Raw genomic sequence first — 25,543 nt, 5'->3', positions numbered from 1 at the left:
TCACATACTTTTAGTTTGATCTAAAAGGTTTTGCCATTGATTAACCAAATGGTTCAGAAAAAAATATTTTGTGGTTTGCTTTCACATAACATTCTTAAAATTTTCTGTTTTTTTCCCCATTTGTACAGGAACATATTGATAAGGCAATCAGATTGAAGCCCAATGATGCAATGTGTTACTATATGCTTGGAAGATGGTGCTATGAGGTGAGCTGATATTATGTTTACTATATTCTGAGAAACTGAAGGAAGTAAAAATGGGGATGACCCAATAGTCATTTAATTAGAAATGTTAAGATGAGACCCTTCTAGATCACAGGAAATTTATTATATTTTAAAGTAACTACACAATCTTTGGACACTGCTGCATATAATCATTTTAAACAATTCTGAACCTATTCTAATATCCAAGGTACTTGTTCTGTCTAAGACTGTGACCAAGTCTTATATATTAAAAAAAAACACTTGTTGTTAGAAACATTCAGTCTGAAATTGCATAAAAGCTGTCCTTTAATATCTATGACTTCTAACCTGGGTGGGAAGAATGAACACTTTCAGACATGCTCACCTGCCAGAATAATTTCACTTTTGACCTACTGCAGCTCCACAGCATCTTAGTAGGCAAGTTAGCACTGATTTGAGGATTGGATTGTCGCGTCTCTCCCTGATGTCAGAGGTGCAAATCACAGGTGTTTCAAGGGTCCCAGGAATGTGCTACAGTTGTGCTCTGCCAATCAAGAACATAAAAAAGGTTATAAACTAGGGGATACAATTTGTCCCGTCTATCTTACTGTTTTTTTTCGTAGTCTACTGATCCAAAGATCTCATCCAGCCATTTCCTGGGAGAAAGCCAGGTTACCAGCATCATCAAAATAGTTAGGCAGCTGCTTCCAGACTCCCACAGCCCTTTGCGTAAAGGAGTGCCTCCTATTCTCAGTTTGAATCAATTCTGTGGTCCTACCAGAACACAGTGCTGTGCTGCTGATTGGGCCATCTTAGTTATAACTGGCACTGATGTCACCCAGGTGTGAGTCAGCAGCTTCTAAGATGCACTCAAAATGACTATTTTGAGAGGTTGAGATACTCTGGATCCCCCAGAAAACAAATTGAACTTTTTATCTTAAACTTTATATAATCTCTGGTTATCTCTAGTACAATTTTATATACACCCTATGATCATCTCTGTAAATTCTTATGCTTAAGTCATGCTCTTAATATTACTAAAATTATACAAAGTGTATTTATGTGATTGAGAACTTATGGTGCTATCAAGATATATTTGTCAAACCATGCTTCCTGAAATGTATGATAACTTTATTGCTCCCGAGTTCCAAAGCTATTTAATACCAGCTGTATAGTAGGTCCTTTCAGTATTCTCTTGATTTCCTGATTTAGTGATTGAGGTACTGTATAGATGAGATGAAGTGGTTAACAGAAGATATACAATTACTACATTGTAGCTTTCAACCATTAAGCATTTACACAGCAGAGTTCAACTATATCTGGTCCATTTTTCAGAATAATTTGAGGTTGAGAGTGAACATTTGGCCTTTAATCAGTTCCACAACAGGAACACAAGACAGACTTGGCTTGGTGGCAGTGTTGCAGAGACGCTTTAACAAGGTTTGTAGGTTTTTCCATGCATTTCTGACAGACTCCAAGAACACCAGGCTTGAAGTCTATGCCTTTGTTTATTCTCCTGTTTAGGTCAGTCTCTAATTTAAACACTGCATAATAATTTGACAATACCGTATGAAAACAAATAAAGTTTAGTAGCTAACCACATAAGATAAAGTATTTGCTTTGCTGTATATATGGAAGTTGAACAGTGACATGCACTGGAGTGTGAGGTAGGTCTCTCTTTGTTGTTTTAACATGGGAGCAATTATGGACCAGCAGAAAACAGTAAATACAGGTCATCAGAGGTATCAAAGTACTTTAAGTGACATGGAACTAAGCACTTATGAAAAGCATGTGTAGGCTTACTTCTTCAGATCACCTCAGAGATTTAACTTATGAGACGTTCGTTATAAGACTTATATAAATAAGACTTTCTGCAGTCATATTACCTTATTATTTTTTGTGATGAAGGTTTTATGGATTTTCATTATGCACAACATTAATGTTAAGTACACATTGAATATAAAATGGAAATAACAGAAAAAGTAAATAGAAGTTAAAAAAGGTAAAAATGTGTGGGGCAGCATATTTATTTCAGTTCTCCAGTTACTCCACCTTTTATGCTTTGCTTCATTTTTTAATATCATTTTGATATTAATTATTATTTGATATTAGGTGCCACTTGATCTTCATACAGAGTGTGAAATTTTAATAGCTGTTTGTCCTGGTTGTGTGAAACTCACATCAGGTTTCTCCCAAGCATAATGGCTGGTCTAGAACCAATACATTTTGAGGATCCTCCATAATATGTGCTGAGAATCTTGAGAAACGTATCACTTATAACTTAAACAAATTCACAATGTTGCACTGACATTTTATTGTACTTTATTCAATGGGTGCTCTAATGTGAACATCACGGGTTAGTGTGTGTACCAACACCAGGTTACAGGTGTTGTCTTGTTCCCATTGCTCTCATCGAGCTTGGATTATCATGTGTCTGTTCAGTCATCTAGGGCTCAGAGTTGTGTGTGTTCCAGCTAGCTCATCCCAAAAGTCCCACAAACACTCAATTAAGGCAAGAAGAGCATCCATGTCATAATGATCATATCTTGTCCCTCATGATAGCCACTGTTACACAAGCAGTCTACACAAGGAGGTAATGAGGGTGTCCTGGGCTTGGATATTGTTGTACATTTTCTTGACAAGCAGGGGATGTTGATTTTTCCTTGATTTTTCTTTTAGATTTTCTCTGGGCTTAACATGAAAAGGGTCAAAACATTTCAGCACCTGTGCCCAATTAATTCTCTCAGTAATTAAGGGATTTAGTGCTTATGGAACCATCACAATCACTTCAGTGACTCATTTACAATCAGTCATAAACAACCATTTAATCAAAATGATGCCAGAAACATTTAATTACTGTCCAAAATCAATATTATTTAATTTTATAAAAATATGCATGCATAAGTACAGTAGTTTATTTCAATGCTCAGTGTACAAATAAGGACAAAACTGAAGGTTAACTTTTAGACTGTTGTGTGAGGTCTTAGAGATTTCTGACCACAATTCCTGAATTATAGGACAGATCCATAAAGCATGAACTAGTGTGCTTACCTCTGACTTACTGTACATTTTCAGTATTCTACAGGTCTATTCAAATTATGTCTATGCAATCAAGTTGAGGTCCAGTACAAAGGACCTTCAAATCATTTTATCTTCACTTCAGTTTTAGGGTTATATCCCATTTGGATGTAATGCTGAGACTTTTTTTTGTCAGACTGTTGTAGGGTAATATCATCGCAGCACTTACAATAGTAGATCTATCCAGATTGTCAACAGGAACCTCTGCAAATTTTATCAGGTCATTGGCTGACCTGAACCATGAAAGGTTCTGGATAAGTACTGCCAGACTCATTTAAATATTTCATTAAAAATAAGGTGGGGATTGATCCAGGTTCAGCAGAATTTGGAGGACCTTTATGCGCTTCTTATCAATTGTATACTCCATTGTTAAAAAAAATGGAGTAACCAATTATGAGATTGTATTTCCCAAATTAGGATATTTTTGTGGAATAAAAAAATAAATAATTGGTAATACCTTGTGTGCAGGCAGTTTAGTTCTGAAATACAAAAAGGAACTGCAGGAAAATACCTTTAATGCTAAAAGACTGTGTAAACAACTATTCCGGAGCTCATTGTTAACACAAACATTCTCTTAAGCTGTTTTTATCCCCTCCTGTTTTTCTTTGCAATCTGCCCCTCCGGGTCAGCCTATGTGGTCTTCCTTGGCCTCAGTGCTGAGAGGCAGCCTGGGATTGACACAATTGTTTTATTACACGAACAGCATGCAAGCCTCTCAGGAAACACGCTTATATTAATACATTTCACAGGCTACTAACATACCAGTTCATTGTAGTGGGAAGAGGCAATCGTGTAACCCAAGAAACAAGCAATACAACAGTCTTGATAATGCAAAAGTGTACCAAAAGTCAAGTGATTTAATGAAAATTTGATTTAATTACTTAAAAAATGAATTACCATTGCCAGTGCAATTACCAGAGTTTCAGAGACTTATCACTCTCATCACTATAAAGTATCCTTTCGGTCTAAAGTAAAGAGGGTATAAATTGGAAAGAGTTTAATCTGTTTTCATTGCCTTGACTTTAATTTCCACATTGTGTAACTCTTAGGTTTCTATACAAAACTCTTTTGTGAACTATTGTGCAGAGCTTTTAAATTTAATTTTCTTTCAAACGATAAATGAAGACCAATTATTATTAATCAGTGATCTCTTTTTTAAAGTTCATGTCATTACTCAGACATCACAGAATTTGAAGAAGAAATATAAATTAAAACCAGTTGCACATTTTTTAGACTAATGAAGATGTAATAAGATGAAACAGATCAGTAAATTGCAGCTGCTAGTGCATAGTTTATAAGATATAAGGAAATGTCTTTTTAATGTGGGATTCTTAATGCATGCAACATATATTTTGGGCATTACAATGATGTGATTGTGTGTTACAAATGAGCATAGTTCCTTTAACAAGCATTATGGATTTAGGCCCAAAGACATCATTCCCTGTCATCTGTGTCTAGTAATTACTTTACTTGTAGACAAAGTAGACAGTGTTTTGTGTGTTTTTCAAGAGTATGCACTATGTTACAGGTTTGACTCCTTTCAGAGATGCAAATACAGGCTGACTACAGCACATTTAGTACCTGCCCAGAGACTGCAGATGAAAATTCGCTTATAGCTTAATCAAGCAAAATGAATTTTTAAGAAATAGCGTATGCACAGAACATTTTTGCAGCCCTTGCCAAATCAATAAACTTGTTGAAAGTTTAATCTGATCTAGATAAGCATTTACAGTTCTTTTGGAGCAGCATTGAAAAAAATCCAAGAAGAAAATTTTTTTTTCTGCTTCCCTTAATTGATCTTGTTTTAAGACTTCAGCCTTGTTGTATCTGGTTGTTTAAGCACAAAAAAATAAAACACAACGAAGCAGTAGTATGGGCTACTATGTTGCTTCACATATTTGTTTGTTAAAGAGTGAGGTATGTAGAAGAAAATAACAGCGACAACAGTAATTTAGTTAGTTTGCATTTACTTTCAATGGGCTACATGGAATTATGGCAGTGACCTTAAATATTGATCACTTCGGCCTCACATTTTGCTTTTTTCTTTGCATGCTTATGACTTGTTTAATCTTGTTTCTGTTTTTTTCATTCTTACTGTATTAATATCCTTCATAATTTGTATGCAGGTACAGCACCATGCGAAAGTATTTAGACCCTCCTGTGGTATCCCATTCTGTGAAATTGCAAAATAATGCATACAAATTTTCATCAACAATTTATTCAAAACCTGAATGTTCAATCTAAAGACTTCTAAGGCTGACACAGACAATGTCAACAAAACCTAAAGAGAAAAATTGAACTACTGTGTGGTGATTGTGTAAGTTTTCAGAACTGCGAACTCTGTATTCGGAAGAAGCGTCTTTCCCAGCCACAGGTGTTTTTGAGTGAGTCTCTGCTAACTTTTTACTCACTCTTCTGCACAGATTTCCTCACGCTCTCTCAAGGTGCTTGGCATTCAATTATGAGCAGCAGTTTTCAAGTCTTTCCACATAGTCTAGATGGAATCCAAGTCACGACAAGTCAGCCACTCAAGGACATTCACTGTCTTATTCTTAAGACACTTCAGTGTAGTTTCCACCTTGGGCCTTTGATGTTTGTCCTGTGGAAGGAGAATTTTTGCCCGAGTTTTAAGTCTTTAGCAGACTGAAATGGGTTTTCCTCTACTTTGCTCTGTTAATTTTTCCTTCAGTCCTACCTAAATTTCCAGTCCCTGCTGAGGTGATGATGTTGCCACCATGCTTGACTTTAGGGGTGAGTGAGTGAGAGATGGACTCTGCTGGTTTTTGCGCCAGATTGTACCAAAATGTCAGTCTCATCCGACCACAAACCCTTTGCCATGTTTGCAATATTACTTACCTGTGCTCTGTCACAAATGGCATGTGGGGTTTGAGATGGGGTTGTCTTTCTGCCATACAGGCCAGATTTGTGGGGTGACAAGGATACTCTTTTTCTCCCATCTCAGTCGTTAAACTCTGAAGCTCTTTCAAAATTGTTGTCTTTGGCCTCACAGCAGCTTCCCACACCAGTTTCTTCCTTGCCCAGTTGCTCAGTTTGAAGGGACAGCCAGATCTAGACAGCATCTGGGTGCTACAACATTTCTATGTCTGAATCTATGCTTGAAATCTGCCTGACTCAGGAACCTAACAGAAACAGGAGTATATATTCAGAAATCATGAGAACCCCTTTAAGGGCACAAAGACAAGGGCTATTCACCTAATGATGTGAGCCATTACAGTAATTTTGTGCATCTAAATCAATTTAGTTTTGCCACAGCAAAGGGCTTGAATACTTAAGGCATCATGACTTTTCCATTCTGCTTTCATATTGTCTGTTTTCTCCTTTCTTTTTATTTTTTGCTTTGAATATGTGAAGTAGGTTGTGTATATAGGAAATTTTAATTGCTACTTCAAGGTTTAACACAACAGAATGTGAAAATTGTGCAAGAATCTGAATAATTTAGGAAGGCACTGTATTTGAAATAAGAAAAAAAATAAGTCTTGTCACATGACATTTGGCCTTTTTAATATTATAACTTAGATCTGTCCTGTACTGTACTTAGTACTTATTGTACCTCTCATTAAGTGTAATAATAGTTTGGCATATTTTGTGTAATTGATTTATTGCAGTTTTAATTTATATAACTGGAATAGCGAGTCAGGAAATAAATATTCCAGTGAAGTATTTTTTTTACTTTAACCACACTGCACATTGCCATGTTCAGACAATCAGGATCATTATTACAGCTCTGCAAGATGGTTATTATAAGCAGATTTCCATCCACCTTTGCATGAATCAACAGCTGAAGGAATAATTCAGTTCTTCCAGTTTCTGTGAAACACTGACATGAACTCTTAAATGGTTGAGTGAAAGATTAAAAAAATCAGAAAAATAAATCTGTTCTGTACAAAGGTATATTATTTTATTTATTATTTGTACTAAAGAACAACCGTAGTCTTTCATGCCTCTGTCTGAGTTGGTAAATGTAAACATTTTTAACAGTAGTCAGACAGTAGTGTATTTGGTCATTTTCTCTTGAATATTCTTGGTAAAAATAAATACTGAAGAATACAGACTGAAGAATCAAGCTGTCTTTGATTTACATTCCACTCATCATATTATTGCTTGATCATTTAAGAATCAATTGCTTATTAATTTGTGATGGCCTATGAACTACTTAAAAAATACTAAAGAATGATGTACACATTTCTTTTAATAGTGGATCCTGTACTTTTATTTTCTTTTTTTCTTTTGAGGGACATATTCGGGAGTATAGCAGGTTTCTCAGTTGTCTCCTTGGTAACCAAAAGCCGATCTCTCCATGTGACATTCTTCAAAAATACCCTAATTATCTGTATTGTAGGCAACTTCTTACACATGTCTGATCTTGAAGAACAAAGTGATTGCAGTCTGAATCAACTTTACATGCACATTCCTCAAATCTGTTTGGGAAGGAAAGGCCTAATGATGAACTATTATCTTACACCAAAATGCTGACTTTTTTCCTCATCAGGTAGGGCTGAATGTTCCTCTGACCACAAAAGGCAGGAGGAGGTGGGGTGGTATTGTTGCTCCATTCTGAAGATAGGAAGGCCCCTCGTAACTTTCTACCCCTCAACCCCCACCTACGCCCGACAGTTGGAATCAATTTCACTGCAATTTGACCATTGGAGGGCTTTGATTTCACACGCTATCCCTACCACAGTGCCCAGTACTCACACTGTTCTCTCAGTGCTACTGAAACGCAATCAGCATATAGCCAGGCAGCAGCTTTTCAGCGTTTCAGCTTTTTAGTTGAATTCTCTGTGGTCTAAATGTGTAGGCGACTGCACATGTTGATATATACAAATACAGTATATGTTATTTTACGTTACTTGTGCTTCCTTTATGTTACATTTGTTTGAAATAGCTAAACGTAATACCTGTTTGGCATAAAATGTAGTACAATATGGTTAATGATAGCAGATTGTGGAGACAGTTCACTCAAGAAGTGAAAACTTGTCTGTGGTTGATTCCCAGCTGGATAATGTTTGTAATGACATCCTAATACGTTTTTAGGTTTTTGAGCCAAAAGGGTTTTGAAGTTGTTTTTCTCCTTTTTTTGAAGTTATTAAACAGACTATGTGTTTAGTGATACAATCCATACGTTTCATGAAAAATGACGGCATGCACCATGTACAGTATACTCTACAATTATGACATAGAAATGAAAATTTGCATGAACATTCATATGTCTTGTGCTTTAACATTCAGCAGAGTAGAAACTTTCAGAAAGATAGAATGTTGGAGAATTTGTAGACATGGCTTAAGCCAAGTAAAAACAAATACTGAAACATTGCATGTGTATAGAGGGAGTACATGAGAATATGGTGAAGGGCTTGTTTTTATATGACTTCAATAAACATTTATAGTCAAGTAAGGATCCTAAATCTGCCAAATCACATGTATTTTAACAGGCAAGTGAAAATTATCCTCTAGATGTACCATGATAAACCGTGGCTCCAGTAAGAGTATTTGTCTTTTGTGGACTCAGGCTGATTGTATTTTCTAGTACATCATGATAAAATATGGCTAATTTAAAGCTGCAGATAAATAATGTTCAGGATCACCCTGTTCTGGGAATGTCATGGTTTGGGTTTATCTCAGAAGCAATAATGAGAAGAACTTCATATGGAGATTTAAATGACAGTTATTGCAATAGCATTGTTGGAAGCAGCTTGCTTATATCTGTTAATCTTTTCAAAAATGTGGAAAGACTGGCATTAAATAGATATTCTCATCGTGTAAGTATCAAAGTAACATTAATGGCCACAGTAGATTTTATCATGTCTGGGGCAGACATTCAGAGAAAACAGTCAAAATGCTGCCTTTACCACTCTGCCACTGTTATCTTGGGAGTTTGTTTTTTTTGTTGTTGGGGGGGGGGGTGGTGGATCTTTGCAGTACACAAAGCTAGACCATTACATTGGTACAAACTGTTTGTGCTCACAGATACTTTTTTATTTGGATTGTTTTTGTCATTGATTCCTTCCAGTTTTATGTATGCACAGAACTAATTTGTATGGCCTGGATCACATCAGCTAAATAATGATAGAATAATGGCTTCTGTGTATAACCATTTTATGATTATGCAATATTGTGTCTTTTTTATGTCATACCCATATTTGGCCTACTCCCACTGAGATAATGTAGCAGGTCAGTGTTTGCCTGTGGTAACCATCCTTTTGTGGCATAATACCGTATAAAAAGCTGTGTCCCATCCCATGAAAGATGATAAAAGTAAAAAAGAGTTGGCCTTTTATTATGGAATTCACGACAGCACTGATTTTATTGAAATAGCTTTTAAGGACTTATTCTTCCCCCACCTTGTCTTTGCCATGTGAAATTGAATTTGTGACAAAATGCACATTACAGGATTCTTTCCAAACTATCCATTTTCTTGAAGGTTTAGTAAAAATAAAATGAAATTATGCAGTCAGATTCAGTTTTAGCACAATGACTGTGATTGTATTGCTTTAGAAAAAATTACTACATAAAGTCATTAAAATTGTTTTTTTAATATCTTTAAGAAATATTAATTTCTACACTCCTCTATTGATGACCAGATGGTGCTTTCAGTAAATGAACTCAGCAACTAGAAGTTATCATCATTATCAGCAGAACATGAGAAAAACATGACTTTCATATGAAACAAAGCATTTTATTTCTAAGTGCTTTATGCAAAACTGAAACAATATTGTGCACATAACACACGTACAAAGAGCCAAAAATAACACAAAAGATTAACCTGTAAAATCAGGAGTTAAACTAAATTATACAATCACTCTATTGGATCTGGGCAGTGGGTTCCATGGATATCTTTTTTTAATTTCCTCTCTGTCATCAATAGTACTGATGTCTCTAGCTGACGGTAGGAGCCCATGAGCAGAACTCTGGACAAGTCACAGTTTGCTTTACAGAAGACGTTGAAGAAAAACGTGGCAGGACATTTCTGCTAAAACTGAAGAGCAAGCGAAAGTGAAAACGGGCCTGTTCCATCTTGTCCAACGCTGTGCTTTCCTGTGCTTCCTGCAGGTGTCCAGTCTCGGGTGGCTGGAGAAGAAGGCTGCTGCTGCCTTGTACGAGAGCCCTCCAGTGGCCACTGTACAAGAGGCCCTGGAGAACTTTCTCAAGGTATTACCTCTGCTCGCTCCGGAGATGATTAGCACCGAGCTCGGAAACATGTTTCTTATGCCTCCTTTTATTTACCTGCTGCTTCACCCGTTGAGGCTCTGAGTAAACTTCTCTTGTCAACTGAAAGGCATCAAGTCCCTGCTTGATCTTTGTTATGCATACTCGTCTGGGTTTCACAGAAAATTCACCGTTTTGCTCATCAAATCCAAATCTGCTAAATGAACAGTAGTTATCAAAAAGGATGCATGCCTCAAGTAAAATATGGCTGATGGAATTGCTAACAAATATTTTAGTGCTGCACTGTTTCGCAATTTATCTGGCTTAATGTACTGTATTTGAGTTGGTTGTAGCATAGCTATTTGAATTTTAACAGCTGCAGTCCAAGGAAGCATCTTGTTTTTGCTTTCTTGATTCAAATGTTAGTGCTAGTATTATATTATATTTCCACAACTGTTTGGCAGAACAAAATTGAAAATACTGTATACAATGCATGAGCAGTAGGCTTACTTTTACTTTGGATATTTTGCTGTTATTTGAAATGAAGGCTTGTAGGTTCAAAACAAAAATAAGCAATCTTTTACATTTTACTTCAAAATGTATACTTTTATATGTAAATACTTTTGATATGCTTATAGTCATTAATTTAATGTTTTATTTGTTCTAGGCTGAAGAGTTGAGCCCTGGTTTCTCCAAGGCTGTGAGAGTCTATATAGCCAAGGTAAATGGAATATTTCTTTTAATAGGCCCTCCTGTCTAATCAATACCTACCCAAAAGGAAATTTAAAAGGGACAGATGTGGAGAATGCTTGGCTGGCTTAAATGTGTAGCCATAGAAACTCTGGACTAAATAAAATATGAAAAAAGGCAAAGGTTTTTCATTTATACAAAAAACACGTAATAGGACTATGCACTAGTCTTATGTATAAAATTATCCTATTATTATTTTGGGATTTATTTTTCATACTTTTTCAGTATTTTGCACTAGTAGTGTGTGTACTACTATTACATCTCACTTGTCTTACTGTTGTTGTTTGCTCCTCTAGTTAACAGAATACTTGAAGAATTGGTTAGCACAAGCACAGCACAGTCTCTGATAGTAATATAATAATTATAGTCAAAGTAGCTTCAGTATAATAGCAAGGCTAAGAAGTAGACCTTAAGTTCACTTTATTCCTAACCCTTTATATAAACTCAAATGTTTATAATTTTATTTGGTTTTAGTTTGAGTTAGGATGAGTTATTTCTTTTTGGTGTCGAAGCAGTTTCTTGCCCCAAGTGCCCCAAACAATTTCTAAAAACTGCTTCTACATATTTTATGTTTAGCATTTTATACACCTTCATTTGCATATTGAGGCCTTTAAGTTATTGATTTTTGGTTTGGAATGATTTTCCTCATAAAGAAATGAAGTTTTCTTTTTTTTTCTAAAAACCTCAGAACCGCCAATATTTTTTATTATTATAAGACTCCAACTTGGAATCCCAAAATGTCAGCCCTCTTGGCTCATTACTATCACCCTCAGACCACTGGCAGGGGGATAAACACAACGTACAATCCACTGCATCCTGGAGCCATCTGTTTATTTAGAGCTGTGAGCCCCAAGGTGCTCATAAATGAACCAGCGTCAGCAGAAGAACTGAAACAGTCCTCATTGACAGGTCTTTGAAGACATGTTCAGCAGGCTTTGACCCTTCTTAAGTAATTAATCACATGGCCCAAGTTTAAATCCATGATGTCTAGAAAATATGGCTCAATCTGGCTCTGACAAGTTGCTTAGCTGCTCCACTCAGGAGCAAAAAAAATTTTAAAGTAGAATAAAACAGCAGAGAATCGCACAAATAGTAGGATGTGTGAGTGTTTCTGAAGTAAAATGTTCAAAGATGCTGCTGACAGTACAGTGGTCTTGGGGTTAGCTGAAATGGGATGGCTGACTTGGTTTTCCTGACAGGCTCCTCATTTTGAAAGCTCAGTGTTCTCAAGGACAAGGCCATTAATCGTTCTCAGAGAGGAAGTGTTACTCTTCTGTTATTTGGTGGATTAAAATGACCTTGTCTAAGGAATGGTATGGCTTAGTGGCAAATTTATGGTTTTATCTATATAAGTTTTTGTGTTGCTTAAGACATTTTTCAGAGAACAGCTCTCGGAATTTATAATGAGGCCCTTTACAGAAGCCTGCATGAAAATCCGTGGTACCAGTAAAATCGGTCATTCCATTTTTTCTTCTTTGATCAATCCCCGTTCACACTGGGCGGGGCCTGCCTCTGACCTTTTTGTCACTGCTTCGGCTTGATTGGTCACCTTAGAAAGAAACGATCTGCCAGCCAAACAGAAGCTGCTGTCCACTTGATTGGGCAAACTTGTTGGTGCCTGAAGCTGTTCCAGCTGAAGTGATGAAGAGCAGCAAGTGAAAAGCCCATGAAATAGGGCAGAACGTACATCAGGGTGTGCCTGTGTTTCCCATGATCTCATTGGTGTGATGTGAATTAGGAGAGCCTTTTTCACAAAAGTGGTAAACAGCACATCTGTAAAACATTTATGTGCTCGGCTTGTGTGGGATGCACATGGCCTTAGAACTAAGGTGGAACATGAAACAGAAGATGACATTATTTTGATCCTTCATTTCAACCATCATAAAACAAATGTTTGTATAGTCTTGGGCATCAGAGGTTACTTTTTGTAATTTGAGTGTCTGTCTTCCTGCCCACAATGGTGAATTTTGAATCATTTTGTTGTTGTATCCCCCTCTACCCCCCACCGATAACGATCTGTATCTCATTTTAATCATAAGTTGCTAGCAGACTTGATATCTCAATAGCTATCGATTTCTTCATTCCATAACTTCTCACGGGAATATGGCCTGTTTTTCTCTCTGTCTTTCTTTTGTTGTTTAAAAAAAATAAACAAAGGAAGAAAGAAATCCATTCTGCCTGTTTTGCAGAAAAACAAGCACATGCAATTGTTGTATTGTTCAGAGCCATTTCCATATGGGCTGATTAAAGTCTTTGCCAATTGAAAGTTTGGTTTGGATAGTTTGTCTTGAGGCAGAGTCTGATGCTGCTGTCATTTCAAGGAATATAAAAGTTTAATATGTCTCTAAGGGGACTGGATGAGTAGATTCATGGGTTTTCCAACAGTATGTAAATGTTTTTTGAAAATATTTTTTGGAGAACAGAATACTATTCTGGTCATTTTTGTTAACTGCTTTATGATAAAACTGTCTTAGAGCACATGACCAGACCCATTTTACCTAAAGACAATCAATTTTCAACAAATTTATTTCAAGATGAATACTGTACAAGTTAGTAAGAGTCCAGAGACTAGTACAATGGATAACCAAGTATACAACTGGTTTATAAAATTAGATACTGGACTCAATTCAACACACTTCAGCGTTTGTAAAAGTGTTCAACAGAATGTTTGTGTATTTATGACAGTTGTAAAATATCTTTACTAAACGTCCAGAACATTTTCAAGAATATAAACGTATTTAAGTACGTTTACTATACAGAAACACAGACGACGGCATAAGTACATAAAGCAGCACTGATCAGAAACAGCCTTTTGTGTGAGAGCAAACTTTGCAGTGTTTATAAGTGCAGCAGGGAAAAGGAAAGCCAAAGATAAGAGATGTGGCTTAGATGAAGATGACTGAAGTTCTCATGGCCTCAAGCAGACAGCACAGTCTGTCTTCAGGCGGTCACCCCAATTGCATCCTGGACTAGTTCCTGAAAATAATGCTACAGGCGTGCATACAGTTGTGCACATCCATATTAGGAAAAAACATGTATACGCTGTAATGAGATTTTTTGTTGCAATTCAGTACTTTGAATCACAGGACAATTTGTGAATTTTATTTTATATATTTTTAAATGTGCTGTGAATCACAAATTATATTTCCCAGTGTCGTTATGTTTATGATTTGTAAGTGGTATACAACCTTATAGCCATGCTATATTGGATTAACATCATGTATTGGAATAGCATCCTATATTGATTGTTATTATTTGACATGCTGTTCTAATGAAAAGTGAGTGAGGGAAACCAAAGCCAAATGATTGGTGATATCACCTTTTTGAGAGATTCTGTTTTCATCAGGCATGCTGTGCCTAATCAGCATGGCCTTCTGAGTTTTTGGGATCTGAAATATAGAGCTATACATGACTGCTTTCCACCAGGCATCACCAGAGAGCCTGTGGACTCTTGATTGGTTAGCCATGATGAGGCAAATCATTCATCCCTAATACACCTAGAAGGAAGAGTATCTATTATTATTATAATAATAATAATAATAATAATATCACCAATGTGCAGCACCCCAATTGGATATACTATTGTCAACTATTACACTAAAGTAATTGACAAGAAAAATAAAAAAACCTAGTCAGAATTAAATAAAATATGTGAAACAAGCAAACTCTTCCTTAGAGCCATAATGAATAGCAACTATCAAACAAACACAGAAAAACACTTTAAGAAAGCACAAGCTTTCGCTGTGATCGTAAACAAGCAATGCTGCCTCATGGCGTCCTTACTCATAATGCCTTGCACCCGCGAACAGCTGTTCACGGAAGGTTCTCGGCCAAAGTCAGTCACTTTCGAACTCGGATTCGCGAAATTTCGTTCTTATAACGCATTACAAGGTACAAATTCTTCATGTTCGGATTAGCGAAAATTCAAATACTGAACATTCTTATACTGGGGTATGAGTGTAACGCTGCATTATTTATGCAGCCATTGAAATCTCAATCAGATCATGTGATTTGATTTAGAAAAGCTGTAAAGGTAAAAAAGACATTTGAAAATACATTTCTGAAACCTAAAGGTTTGATGTGCGTTTATAGGTAACCCTTAACCCAGTTTACTGAGTGTTGTTCTGTTTTTTAGCTTTTCCTACACAGCACAGCTATGTTGTCTGTAGCCGTGTTTTTCAGGAGTTAAGGCTAACCACAGAAACATTGGTCTGGGAAGACAGTCAACACAAACACATTTCCTCCCTAATGGATACTAGTGTTCCAGTAGTGAAAGGCCTACTGTCTCCTTGCTGGTTCAGTGAGTCTTGAAGCACTGATTTCAGCTGCTTCACTTCTAAGGACTCCGAAAGTCGTCTTTGCAGGCTGTTTTGTTGACTGCTCGAAGCAGTAATGGAGACTACTTTGGAACAAACTGAAAAGTGGTCATTGGGAAACATAATTCTCTTTGACAAGGACAAAGGTTAATGGAGCACTCTTAAGCAAAGATTTCACACATCAATTCAGTGTTTATAAGGCTCCAGGTTTTGCTTCCTTGTCCCCCCTACACATTAATATCTCTAAATATGATACTTCAACCACTTTTTTGTACATACTGATTGTAGTGAAAGCTGTTCTTATTCCTTTTTAGGAAAGAAAATAACAGTTACTCATCAAAAACATGTACAGGTATGCAAAAAGCTGAAGTGTGGTTTAAACTATTAATACATTTTTGTTCGTAGTGCTACAGGGATCTGGGCAACAGCACAGAAGTCAAGAAGTGGGTAGAATTGGCATCTGAAATGCCCAACATGTCATACGAGGTAAGTACATGCGGGGACATGCAACTAATGTGGGGAGGTTTCTTCTTGTACCTTTGTATTTTTTTTATGTGCTGCATTCCATTCGTGCTGATCTTTGCCTTGCCCAGCCCTTCACGGTGTCGCAAGTACTTGGTATGTTGAAAAGGTTCCTTTATAGACAGATCTGTACCTCTTTTCACCACTTCACCTTTGATCATCTCCATAACTATTGAGGAGGTGATTAACATTCCAGTCCCCAGTCATCTGTCAAACAATAGATAACTGTAGGGTGCTATAGCTAAGAGAGCAAAGTATACAATAATTAACTTATTTTTTACCAAAGGTATTTTACTATATTGTGTGACGTCTAAAAGCCTACTGTGTAACGGTTCAAGAGAACAACCTTCAAAAAGAGATGCACTTTATTTCTGAAAATCACAAGGCCTTAGTGTGTATACAATGTGTGAATTTTGCCACCTGTACTGAACATGTGGTGATAACACATTTTTGATCATATGTAGTACTTTTAGGTGAATTTTAAAGCAATTTAAAATAAGGTTTAAATGGCTAATTTGGAAAGAGCCAAGTGAGAGGTGCTAAGACATTAAATGGGAAGGACTGCTTATTGGCATTGTTGTTGTGTGACTCTGTTTTCCTCTGTTTTTTGTGTGTATTTATTTGTTTTAGTCTGTGGTAATAGTTACCTTTAATCATGACCAGGCCAACACTGAAAATGAGAAATGACATTTCCACTTAAGACAATGTTTTGCTATACTGAAATGAATGTTGGAGTCAGTGATGTGTGATTTCCTACAGTAGTTTCCATTGAATAACTACCTCAAAATAATTGTTGCATTAGCTGTTGGTAAAAATACATAGTGCCATACCATTGGGCTCTCCAATGCATGGTAGACTAGAAAAAAAACACAAAAGTATGAGGTGTAACGTTATAAATCCAGAAATAACTTCGACACTGTCCCGTTGTCCCATCAGGTCATTAACAGCACAAGCCTAGAAGAAACACTAGAGGCGCTGAGGGAGAATTCCATGTAAACCTTGTACTGCATGCGAGATGGAAAACAACTAGGACACACTGGTGGGGCACTGGGAGTCAGAATGTCTGGAAGGTCTCTGTGGGTGTTTAAATCACACTTCCATCCTTTGTCAAGCAGGGAGTCACAGTGTCTGCATGTGTTGGTGCTCTCTCGCTGTACTCACCCACTCTGGTCCTGAACTAACGGCAACTCCGAAATCCTACATATACCAAATGTAAAAGATGTTTATGCTGTATATGTCTTAATATGAAACAAATTATTGTTTATTTTTATTATGTTTGAACATTACATAGGTAACGACTAAGATATATGCTCTACGGTGCATTGAACAGTGTAATTGTCATTCTTTAACTGTGAAAATCTAGAATGCAAATATAATAAGTGAGAAGTTTATGACTATTTCTGAACATAGCTGCATTTCATTAAATCATAAAAAAGTAATACTCTTCCCAACAAATACATTGTTCTCATAGTTACAAAAACTCAAAACCACATGAGCAGGGATAAAAAAGAAAACATAATTCCAAGTGCAGATAATTGCAGATTATTGATTAAAACTTGCCTTGTATAAACTGTTGTATTTACAATTATTACAATTTGCACATAGTAAGTATTGTGTCACTTCTACTGATAAAATTTATTTTGAGAGCTCCGTGTTACCAAAACCTCTCTTTTTGAACTTAGTGTTGTAAGAACATAATTCACATTAATTTTGAAGTCCGCATTTTCTTGGTTAATTTACTCATTCCCATCCCAAAAATAAATAAATAAGTAAGATTTATGTTGTACTCAACTGAAGCAATGGTGTAATTCTGGCATAAATGATATCTGTATATCATCATTCAAAGTGGGCTTAAGACTCCAGTGGAAAAGGTTTCGTCAGGGCAAACCACAATAGCCAGAGGGACATAAATATTAAAATATAATTTAGGACACTTTCCATTTGGGTCTCTCAAAGCATTGGATTGCTTATTTCTGTGACTAAAGCATGGAAATAAGTACGTTCTCTGTGTAGTGAAGGATGTATGAATAAGGAGTATATTCATCAAACTGACAGTGAGGATCTAACAGCTTTCATCATCATTCCAAAGACTACTGCCAGTACAGTACAAACAAGGCACATTCTCAGTAGGTCTTTTTGAAGTGTTTTCAAACATAGTTTTTATTTATGATTGTGGTTTAATATCTGGTATTATGGAAGTATGTTTGTCTTATTTTTTTTTAATTTAAATATTGTTTTTTTTATTGAAGATAATTTCTAATTTAAGAGTTTTGTTTGTAACTAATGTGATTTTTTTATTTCATTCCATCATCTTTGGAAAATACTGAAAATTGTTATTTTGTACTCTGACAGCAGTGTTTCCCAGTCTTGGTCCTAAAAAGTTCTTTCTGGTTTTCATTCCAGCTGAGCTCCTAATTAGTTAAATTGATTTAATCTGGAAATTACGCAGTGGATTGATTTTTAACCATTCTCTGCACTCAGGATTTTTTCTCCCAGATAATTTCCTTTATTTGTATGACTTCCAAGTAATATATTGAACTGAAATTTATTAAATCTTGGATGCTTCCTTACAGCTTTCGTACTGACAAGCTATAAGAGTTTTTTTAATGATGTGCAAATCCAGGTGGGACTGACACTGTCAAATACAGCCATGTTTTCTTAGTGCAGTATGGACCTAAAATTTAATGATGTCTTGAAAGAATAAACATAAGGAAGAGCAGAGCTGAAACCTGGCATTTATGACATGTTTCATGCTCATTTCTAACCTTGTTTTATTAATTAAGAACTGGAGGGATTGTAAAAGTACAGATCAGTTTGATTTAAGGTCTTTAAGAAGCAAATTAACAAGGTTCAGTAGGAAACCAGAAGAGAAGACACACTTTGTCTTTCATAAAACTGATGCACACAACATTAACACAAGGATTTTGCTTCCACTATGCATTCAAAAGCATGCTGTTGGCTGACCAAGTGATCGATCAAGTCCTTGGTATCAAACAGCATCTACTGTACCTTTCTCCTCTTCTTTTTCCTTTAGAGAGATCCAGAACATTTTGGTTCTGAAAAAAGATTACAGAGCTTGATAGAACAGTGACCAACATTTTGATTCACTTGCAAGTATTGGCCAACAGTAACAAATCTTGGAAGAAAATGAAGGAAACCCTTATAAGTCTAAACATTGGCCATTGTTTGCTCTGTCTCGTCACTTTATTTTTTTAGGATTTGAAAACATTTTCCAAAAAGTATATCTGAATCCATTCAAAGAAAAACTAACTTCTTTGCAGATGCAGGTGTGTTCTGATACAAGGATTTGAATATACTGTAACAGCCTAATCCATTCCTAACCCATACATTTACATTGAAATGAAGATTAATTACTACAGACTATTGAGTGAACACCTGAAGGAAAGAGTGATTTTATTTTGTCCCATTAATTGTGATATTATGCAATATGTAGATATAAATTAAATTCTAACCAATATGGATATTGTTATATCCAATATGGTCCCATTCATTGTGATATTATGCAATATGTAGATATGAATTAAATTCTCACCAATATGGATATTGTTTAATGTCTAAAGAATTATGATCTGTTGATAAAGATATTATTAATTAAGACTATTTAGCTTTTAATATAGTCAGTCCTTCAAGATAAACAATCAACTAAGTATAACAAAACAGCTAACATTTTTTTTGGGTTTGTTTTTTTAAGCTTTTGAATGAAGAGTTTATTCCTTCTGCCTAGTTTCATAACCAATGTTTTGTTTTACATTTTGTGTTAAATATTCTGTATGTACTGACTGTGGAATATTCTTACTTATTTTTGCTAAAGATATTTGATATTTATACTTGATGCGTGCACTGATGCTCTTTGGACATTATCTGTACTTTATTCCGGTATGTGACAGAATGATTTGTATATTGGTAGATGTTTTGCATTACACTGAAGTGTGGGGATGTTTTGTGAGGGTGTTGCATTGTTTTTAAAATACTAGCTAAAAATTGAAATGAAGTGTCATGCTACATTAGGGAAAAACACAAAGACAATACACTGGTCTTTTATTCTACATCCAATGAGTTTAATACATTACAAGATACTTGTAAAATATTTTTTTTTTTTATGTTTGGCAAGTGGTGCTCAACCTGCTTATCATTTAGTGGTCAGGCAAATGTTTAGGGTTGGCAGGAGGGGTTGTAAGTTTCTGTTGCCGTTACTTAGACTTCAGACTAATTGTGTGTGTTCTTTTCACAAGCAATTCAACATTGCAGTTACTTATGATGCAGTTTTGTTGCAATTACTGCTACATTAGAGATACCTGAGTGTATAGCATACAATGCTGTAAACAACATATATATCTGCATTACATAAAGATCCATACAGTGCATACCACAGAGGAAAGTGACATGCTGTTTTACTTTACATTCAATATTGCTCTGTAGACCCTCAGAATGATTTGATGAAAACGTACCTAGTTGATCATTATTTTACCATTTTGTCAATACACATAGTACATCATGAAATTCTAGAAACAAATTGTGTTGGAAAATCCAGAATAACTTAGTGTATTAGAACAGGAGTAGCAATACTACCTTTAGGAACTTTACTATGCTTTTGAATAATGCTTAGAAATGCGGACGTCTGTGCTCTTCTGCAAATAGTATAGGAATTCAAACTCATATGTTACAATATAGATTTGACAAGTTAAATAAACTAATTTTGAACTCCGCTAAAATACTTCTACCGATGATTGTTTTAACAAGTAGAATTGTCAGAATACTGTACTTTATATTTTAATGAGAACATCTTTTATTCTAAAGCCTGGCAGTTACAAATGTACAAACAGTACAATATTTTATCCCTGACAAATATAATTTTCAGACTTGAAAAGGGAGGCAGACATAGCTTGTTCAGCTTTTAATTATCTGTTTATTAATGGAAGAGATAAAAAAGAAAAACTGTAATACTGAATTAAACAAACTCCCTCTTTTAAAAACTCATCATATTAAAGCTAAATAGCATATTTAGCATTTTGTACAGTCTATATCAATTTCAAGCACTTTTAAATCAAAATCAAAATAGAGCTCCTGAATGTTTCAGATAAAACCTCTCATTCTCTTAAAACAAAAAGTAACTTATACAGTACCTAGACACCCTACTTCTTGCGGCCTTGTCCATCTCTCTCCTATGTCCTATCAACTGTCTTCTGAAGAAGTGTTTCTCGCACATAAGCTCTGAGGTTTAGGACTGTTGTGGGCTGGGAGTCTGTACCAGGGAACACTGTTGACTGTGATGGAACTAATCCATCCTGTCATAGGTCCAAATAATTTAACTGAAACAAAGGAATGTTGGAGCCAGAGAGAGACACCAGGTGTTCCAGTGTAAATTGTAAACAATGCTGAATTGGACTATTCCTAATATTAATAAAATCAAATATACAGAAACAGCTTTCGGAACTGGGTGGCAGGGAGAATGTGATACGGCCATCTATTTTCTTAAGATGTCAGTAATCCGTGGGTTGTGTAACGAAGGGCTACACAGCTTTTGACATGTTATCCTATTAGGAATTTTAATACACACAGCAGGCGTTCCCTTGCCCAGATGTGAAGCACAGAACTGTGAACTGCACATGTTGAGAATGACCTGCATTCTGGTCAATTAGGCAGAAACAGATGATAGCATAAACGGTGATACGAGGAATCCAGGCATCACTTAACTTGTTTTTTTATTTTCATAATGAAACAATTTATTGTTCTTTGTATTCCTTTTTTTTGTTTTTAGAACTGTTGACGCACAGACTTTTTGTAGATGATTTGAAGTGGCTGTGGTTTCTTTGGGGTTTTCTGTGATGTGGCTATAGGAGGAAAATGTTGTCTTTGAAGAGGAAAACAAGTGACATAAAAATCAATCCGGTTGTTCAAGATCTGTGAAAGGTGCTACAGTCTGGTTTCTATGGAAGCGGCCGAGGAATACTGGGATGTTTAAAAGGCAAATTAGATCGTTAAGCAACCACATCTGATCTTGTGTTTTGTTGAGGTTGAGGTTCATTTTTCTTGTTAAGTTTACTCTTTTTTTTCGAAATAAGAAGGACAACAGGAATCAATCGTGAGGTGCCTCCTCTGGGAAGCACAAGATGATAATGAGTCTCAGAAGAGCATGAGACCAAGTTGTAAAAAGAAGTGGGGAAAAGAATAGGATCATTTCAAAGAGACCTTTGACCTTGACGTGTTTTATGAATGTTATACAGAAACCGCATTTCTCAGTGGTTGAACAGATTAGAATCTCTTACCTCTTTTATCTGTTTCCAGTTAAACACATCCAAAAGTCCAGTTAACCAGTTTGCAATGGGTAGGAGATAGGACTGTGGATCTGGAAACAGAAATAACAGTGAGAGTCACACTGGATGGAGCAGTTACAGAGCTTTTTTTAGTCCATGATCTCACTAGGCTCTCAGACACAGTGACAAGAGGGCAATAACTAAACTGCTTTGATGGCATTTTTGCCATTTTGGGTCCTTTCAGATTAAAATATTAAACTTTACTATTTGGTATATAGTACTGGAAGCTGAGATCAACCCGGTACATTTTTCTTTTAAAAAAATGTTAACACTAGAAAAGTGTTTAAAAATATACAAATATACAAATACAGTATACAATGTACTACGCTACCAATCTCATAATAAAGTAGAAGTCTTTTAAGTTAAAATCACAGTACTTTTGGATAATGAGAAAGGGTACTTGCACTGAATGTAGCTGCAACTTGCCTAAATCAAATCCTGGACTCCCTATTGTCTGACCGTTTCAAGACACTGCAGTTTGTAAAAAAGATAAACAGAGAATATTTGCAGAATAAGGTTGTTTTCAGAGTCTGAAATTTAAGTAATTGAATCTAAACAGATTTTAATATAAATAACATATGCAATAGTAGTATAAACTATTAACTTGTTTTTGCCTTGTTACTTTGGAGTTTTTCCTCAAACACGTAATATAATAATTGTGTTTACAATTAAGCCATATAGGCTTAATCATATAGACAAATAAGCCATGTCTAACTTTAAAATGTGTTGTTGGGATTTTAAAAGAAGTGCACTGACAAAAATGACTATTCTTTTGCTACATTTTAGTGTTTTTTTCTGTCAAATTGCCGTTTTATTTTATGTTTATAAATGCTTTACCCAGAAATCTCTTCTGTCTGATGTCTATGAAATTCTGTTGCTTCTACATAAAAAATTAACTAATTAAAGTAGACTGGAAACAGAATTTAATATGTCTGACCTGTAAAACACATGTATTTTTCTCAAAATTGTAAGCTGTGAAACTGCTTATTGGTATAGATATTAGGAATGCTTATTAAACCACTTATAGGAATTTAGGGAATAGAAGAAAAGGTTTCTGTTTTAGGTACTGTACTAGAAATGTCATTAACTTTTAAATAGATATGGATCTACATTAAAGACTGCTATCTTTCAAAACCCCACTTGTCTCCTTCACTGTCTTTAGAAATACAAACCCGAGTTTTAAAGTCTGCCTTATTGAATTGCCTTCATTCAAACTTTAGTTTTATTGGCTTGATTTGTTAATTCCACCTTTTGTATCTTAATAAGTTCATATATTCCCTGCTCTTATGCGAAGTGTAATTTGGAACAGCTGTGGTGTACGCTGTGTTTAATATGTGGTTGTGATGGAAAATAAAAATCATGTAGTTAATAAAGTGGATAATCCTTTACAAGCATTCCTGCCTCTCTCTCGTTTGATTTCCTGCTAGTGGTGAGAAAGAAGTAGCTCTGGGGTGACAGACCGGGTCTGAGCGTGGTTTGTGTTTCCAGACTTGCTGACCTTTTCACAGTTGCATTTGAAGTGAATGAAAGACCATGGGAAACTGAAGGAGTCAACTTCCATGGCAAAAACCCTTGCCTTATTTTTAACTTCTGTTGCTAATTTTCACTTGTGTTGCTAAAAAAATCTACGCTTTAAGTAACAAACAATAAAGAAACACCCCTCGGCCGCCCAGATGCTAGCTCAGGTTAAAGTGTTATGCTCATTGCTGTGAGGAGCAGAGTTCAGGGCCTTGGAGTGACTCAATCAGTAAATGGTCATTTGGATTGCAGGTTGTACCCTTTAGTCCAGATGTGTCCAGTTCAAGTCTGGGCTACATTATGAGCTTAATTCTGAGTGCTACTCCTCCAGGTGTTGGCACACAGTCAGGTGAGTGCTGCTTGGGTTTTGTTGTATTTTAATTAACTGTCATATTCAATGCTTGTGGCATAACTGTGACATCTATAACTTTTTTAAAGAGCCTGTGAACGTAGTTACCTGTCTTTCTCCACTCGATGCTGAATTTTCTTTTGACATCTTGGGACTTGTAGTACGAGCAATGACCAGAAAACTAGAGAAGGGTGCTTAGTCCTCATCCTTCCTTTAATTGTATGGGGACTGCCTAATAATATTCATTTATCTAAAAATCAGGTTAGTCAGTTAAGAGCAAATTACTATTTAAAATGACTCTGTGTAGAGTACCCAGTTATACAGCAGGGCAGGAAGTACCTTGGTTCAGGGTACAGCAAAAGTGCTTCATTCAAGATTTTACAGTAACACTATTCACTTCTACACACTGCTAATTCAATGACGATGATGCAAGTTAATATTAATGAGTTTTCTTCACAACAGATACAAAACTTGAACTCATGTCATGTGAATAAAATCATCATGGAGCTGCTTTTCAGCTTTCCTATTCTTTCCTATCGCTAATTAAAGGCATATCCGCAAGAAGGACCAAATGGTCTGCTCTAACTTTATATGTTTCTTATGTTTTGTGTGAACAGTATCAAATCTCCTGAATTTGCAGAGTCCCAACATTAGTTTACAAATGTACACATGGTGGGGTCTGTGTACAGATATACAGTAGAACATGCAAGATTTGTTTTCCTATTAAATGTTCAGGGAGGTGTAGGCCTCCTATAGGAATGGCTGACCTGTCTTCTAAAAGAAGCCCTTTCAGCTACTCTGTTTCTGTGGTGTGCTGTATGCACTGGCAATTGAACTGAAGGCACGTACTGTGGCTACCAGCCCACCTCCTGACTCCTCTCTCCCTCCACAAGTCAGAGAGAAATCCACAGGGCCAGAGTTGAGACAAAATGTGAACAGTGAAAACGTTATACTGCCTGAGCCTTCTCTACCGTTAACCTTGTGAAAGCAACTATTTTGCAGATTTTATTTATTCTCCTAGGTTTATGTTTCACTTATGCATTAAACTGTACATCTACAGTAACTGCTGGATTGCAATGTTTGTGGGGTGGTTAACACAACTATTATATTTAATAATGTTTTAAGTAAAGAAGCCTCAAAAACCACCTGGCAATGCTAAGACTTATCCTGTTTAAGTATCAGGTAGCTTTTTGAAGCTTATGTGAATTTGAGGACATCCACAATTCTGAGGGTTACAGACTTTCATGAAGAAGAGAATTTTGCCTTCCAAAATGCTGTGCATAAAATTAAAGTTTGAAATGGAGTGTATTGTAGTGAAAGGTGGAG

The 25,543-nt window shown here is 35.9% G+C and overlaps 1 protein-coding gene across 1 annotated transcript in view; it reads left to right on the top strand.

The window, feature by feature from the left end:
- rmdn3 (regulator of microtubule dynamics 3) overlaps positions 1 to 23,744 on the top strand; it is a 63,795-nt gene extending 40,051 nt beyond the window's left edge. Inside the window, exons 8-12 of the mRNA XM_088648464.1 lie at positions 129 to 206; positions 10,332 to 10,430; positions 11,095 to 11,148; positions 15,899 to 15,979; positions 16,952 to 23,744. Coding sequence (XP_088504590.1) covers positions 129 to 206; positions 10,332 to 10,430; positions 11,095 to 11,148; positions 15,899 to 15,979; positions 16,952 to 17,011 — 372 coding nt within the window. The 3' untranslated portion in view covers positions 17,012 to 23,744. The remainder of the gene's footprint in view (positions 1 to 128; positions 207 to 10,331; positions 10,431 to 11,094; positions 11,149 to 15,898; positions 15,980 to 16,951) is intronic.
- Positions 23,745 to 25,543: the final 1,799 nt, after the last annotated feature.

This window comes from Lepisosteus platostomus, chromosome 10 (assembly GCF_059453375.1).
Source record: "Lepisosteus platostomus isolate fLepPlt1 chromosome 10, fLepPlt1.hap1, whole genome shotgun sequence".
Lineage (NCBI taxonomy): Eukaryota > Metazoa > Chordata > Actinopteri > Semionotiformes > Lepisosteidae > Lepisosteus > Lepisosteus platostomus.
The sequence above is the reverse complement of the archived record's forward strand: the minus strand, read 5'-3'. Positions and strand labels throughout refer to the sequence as shown.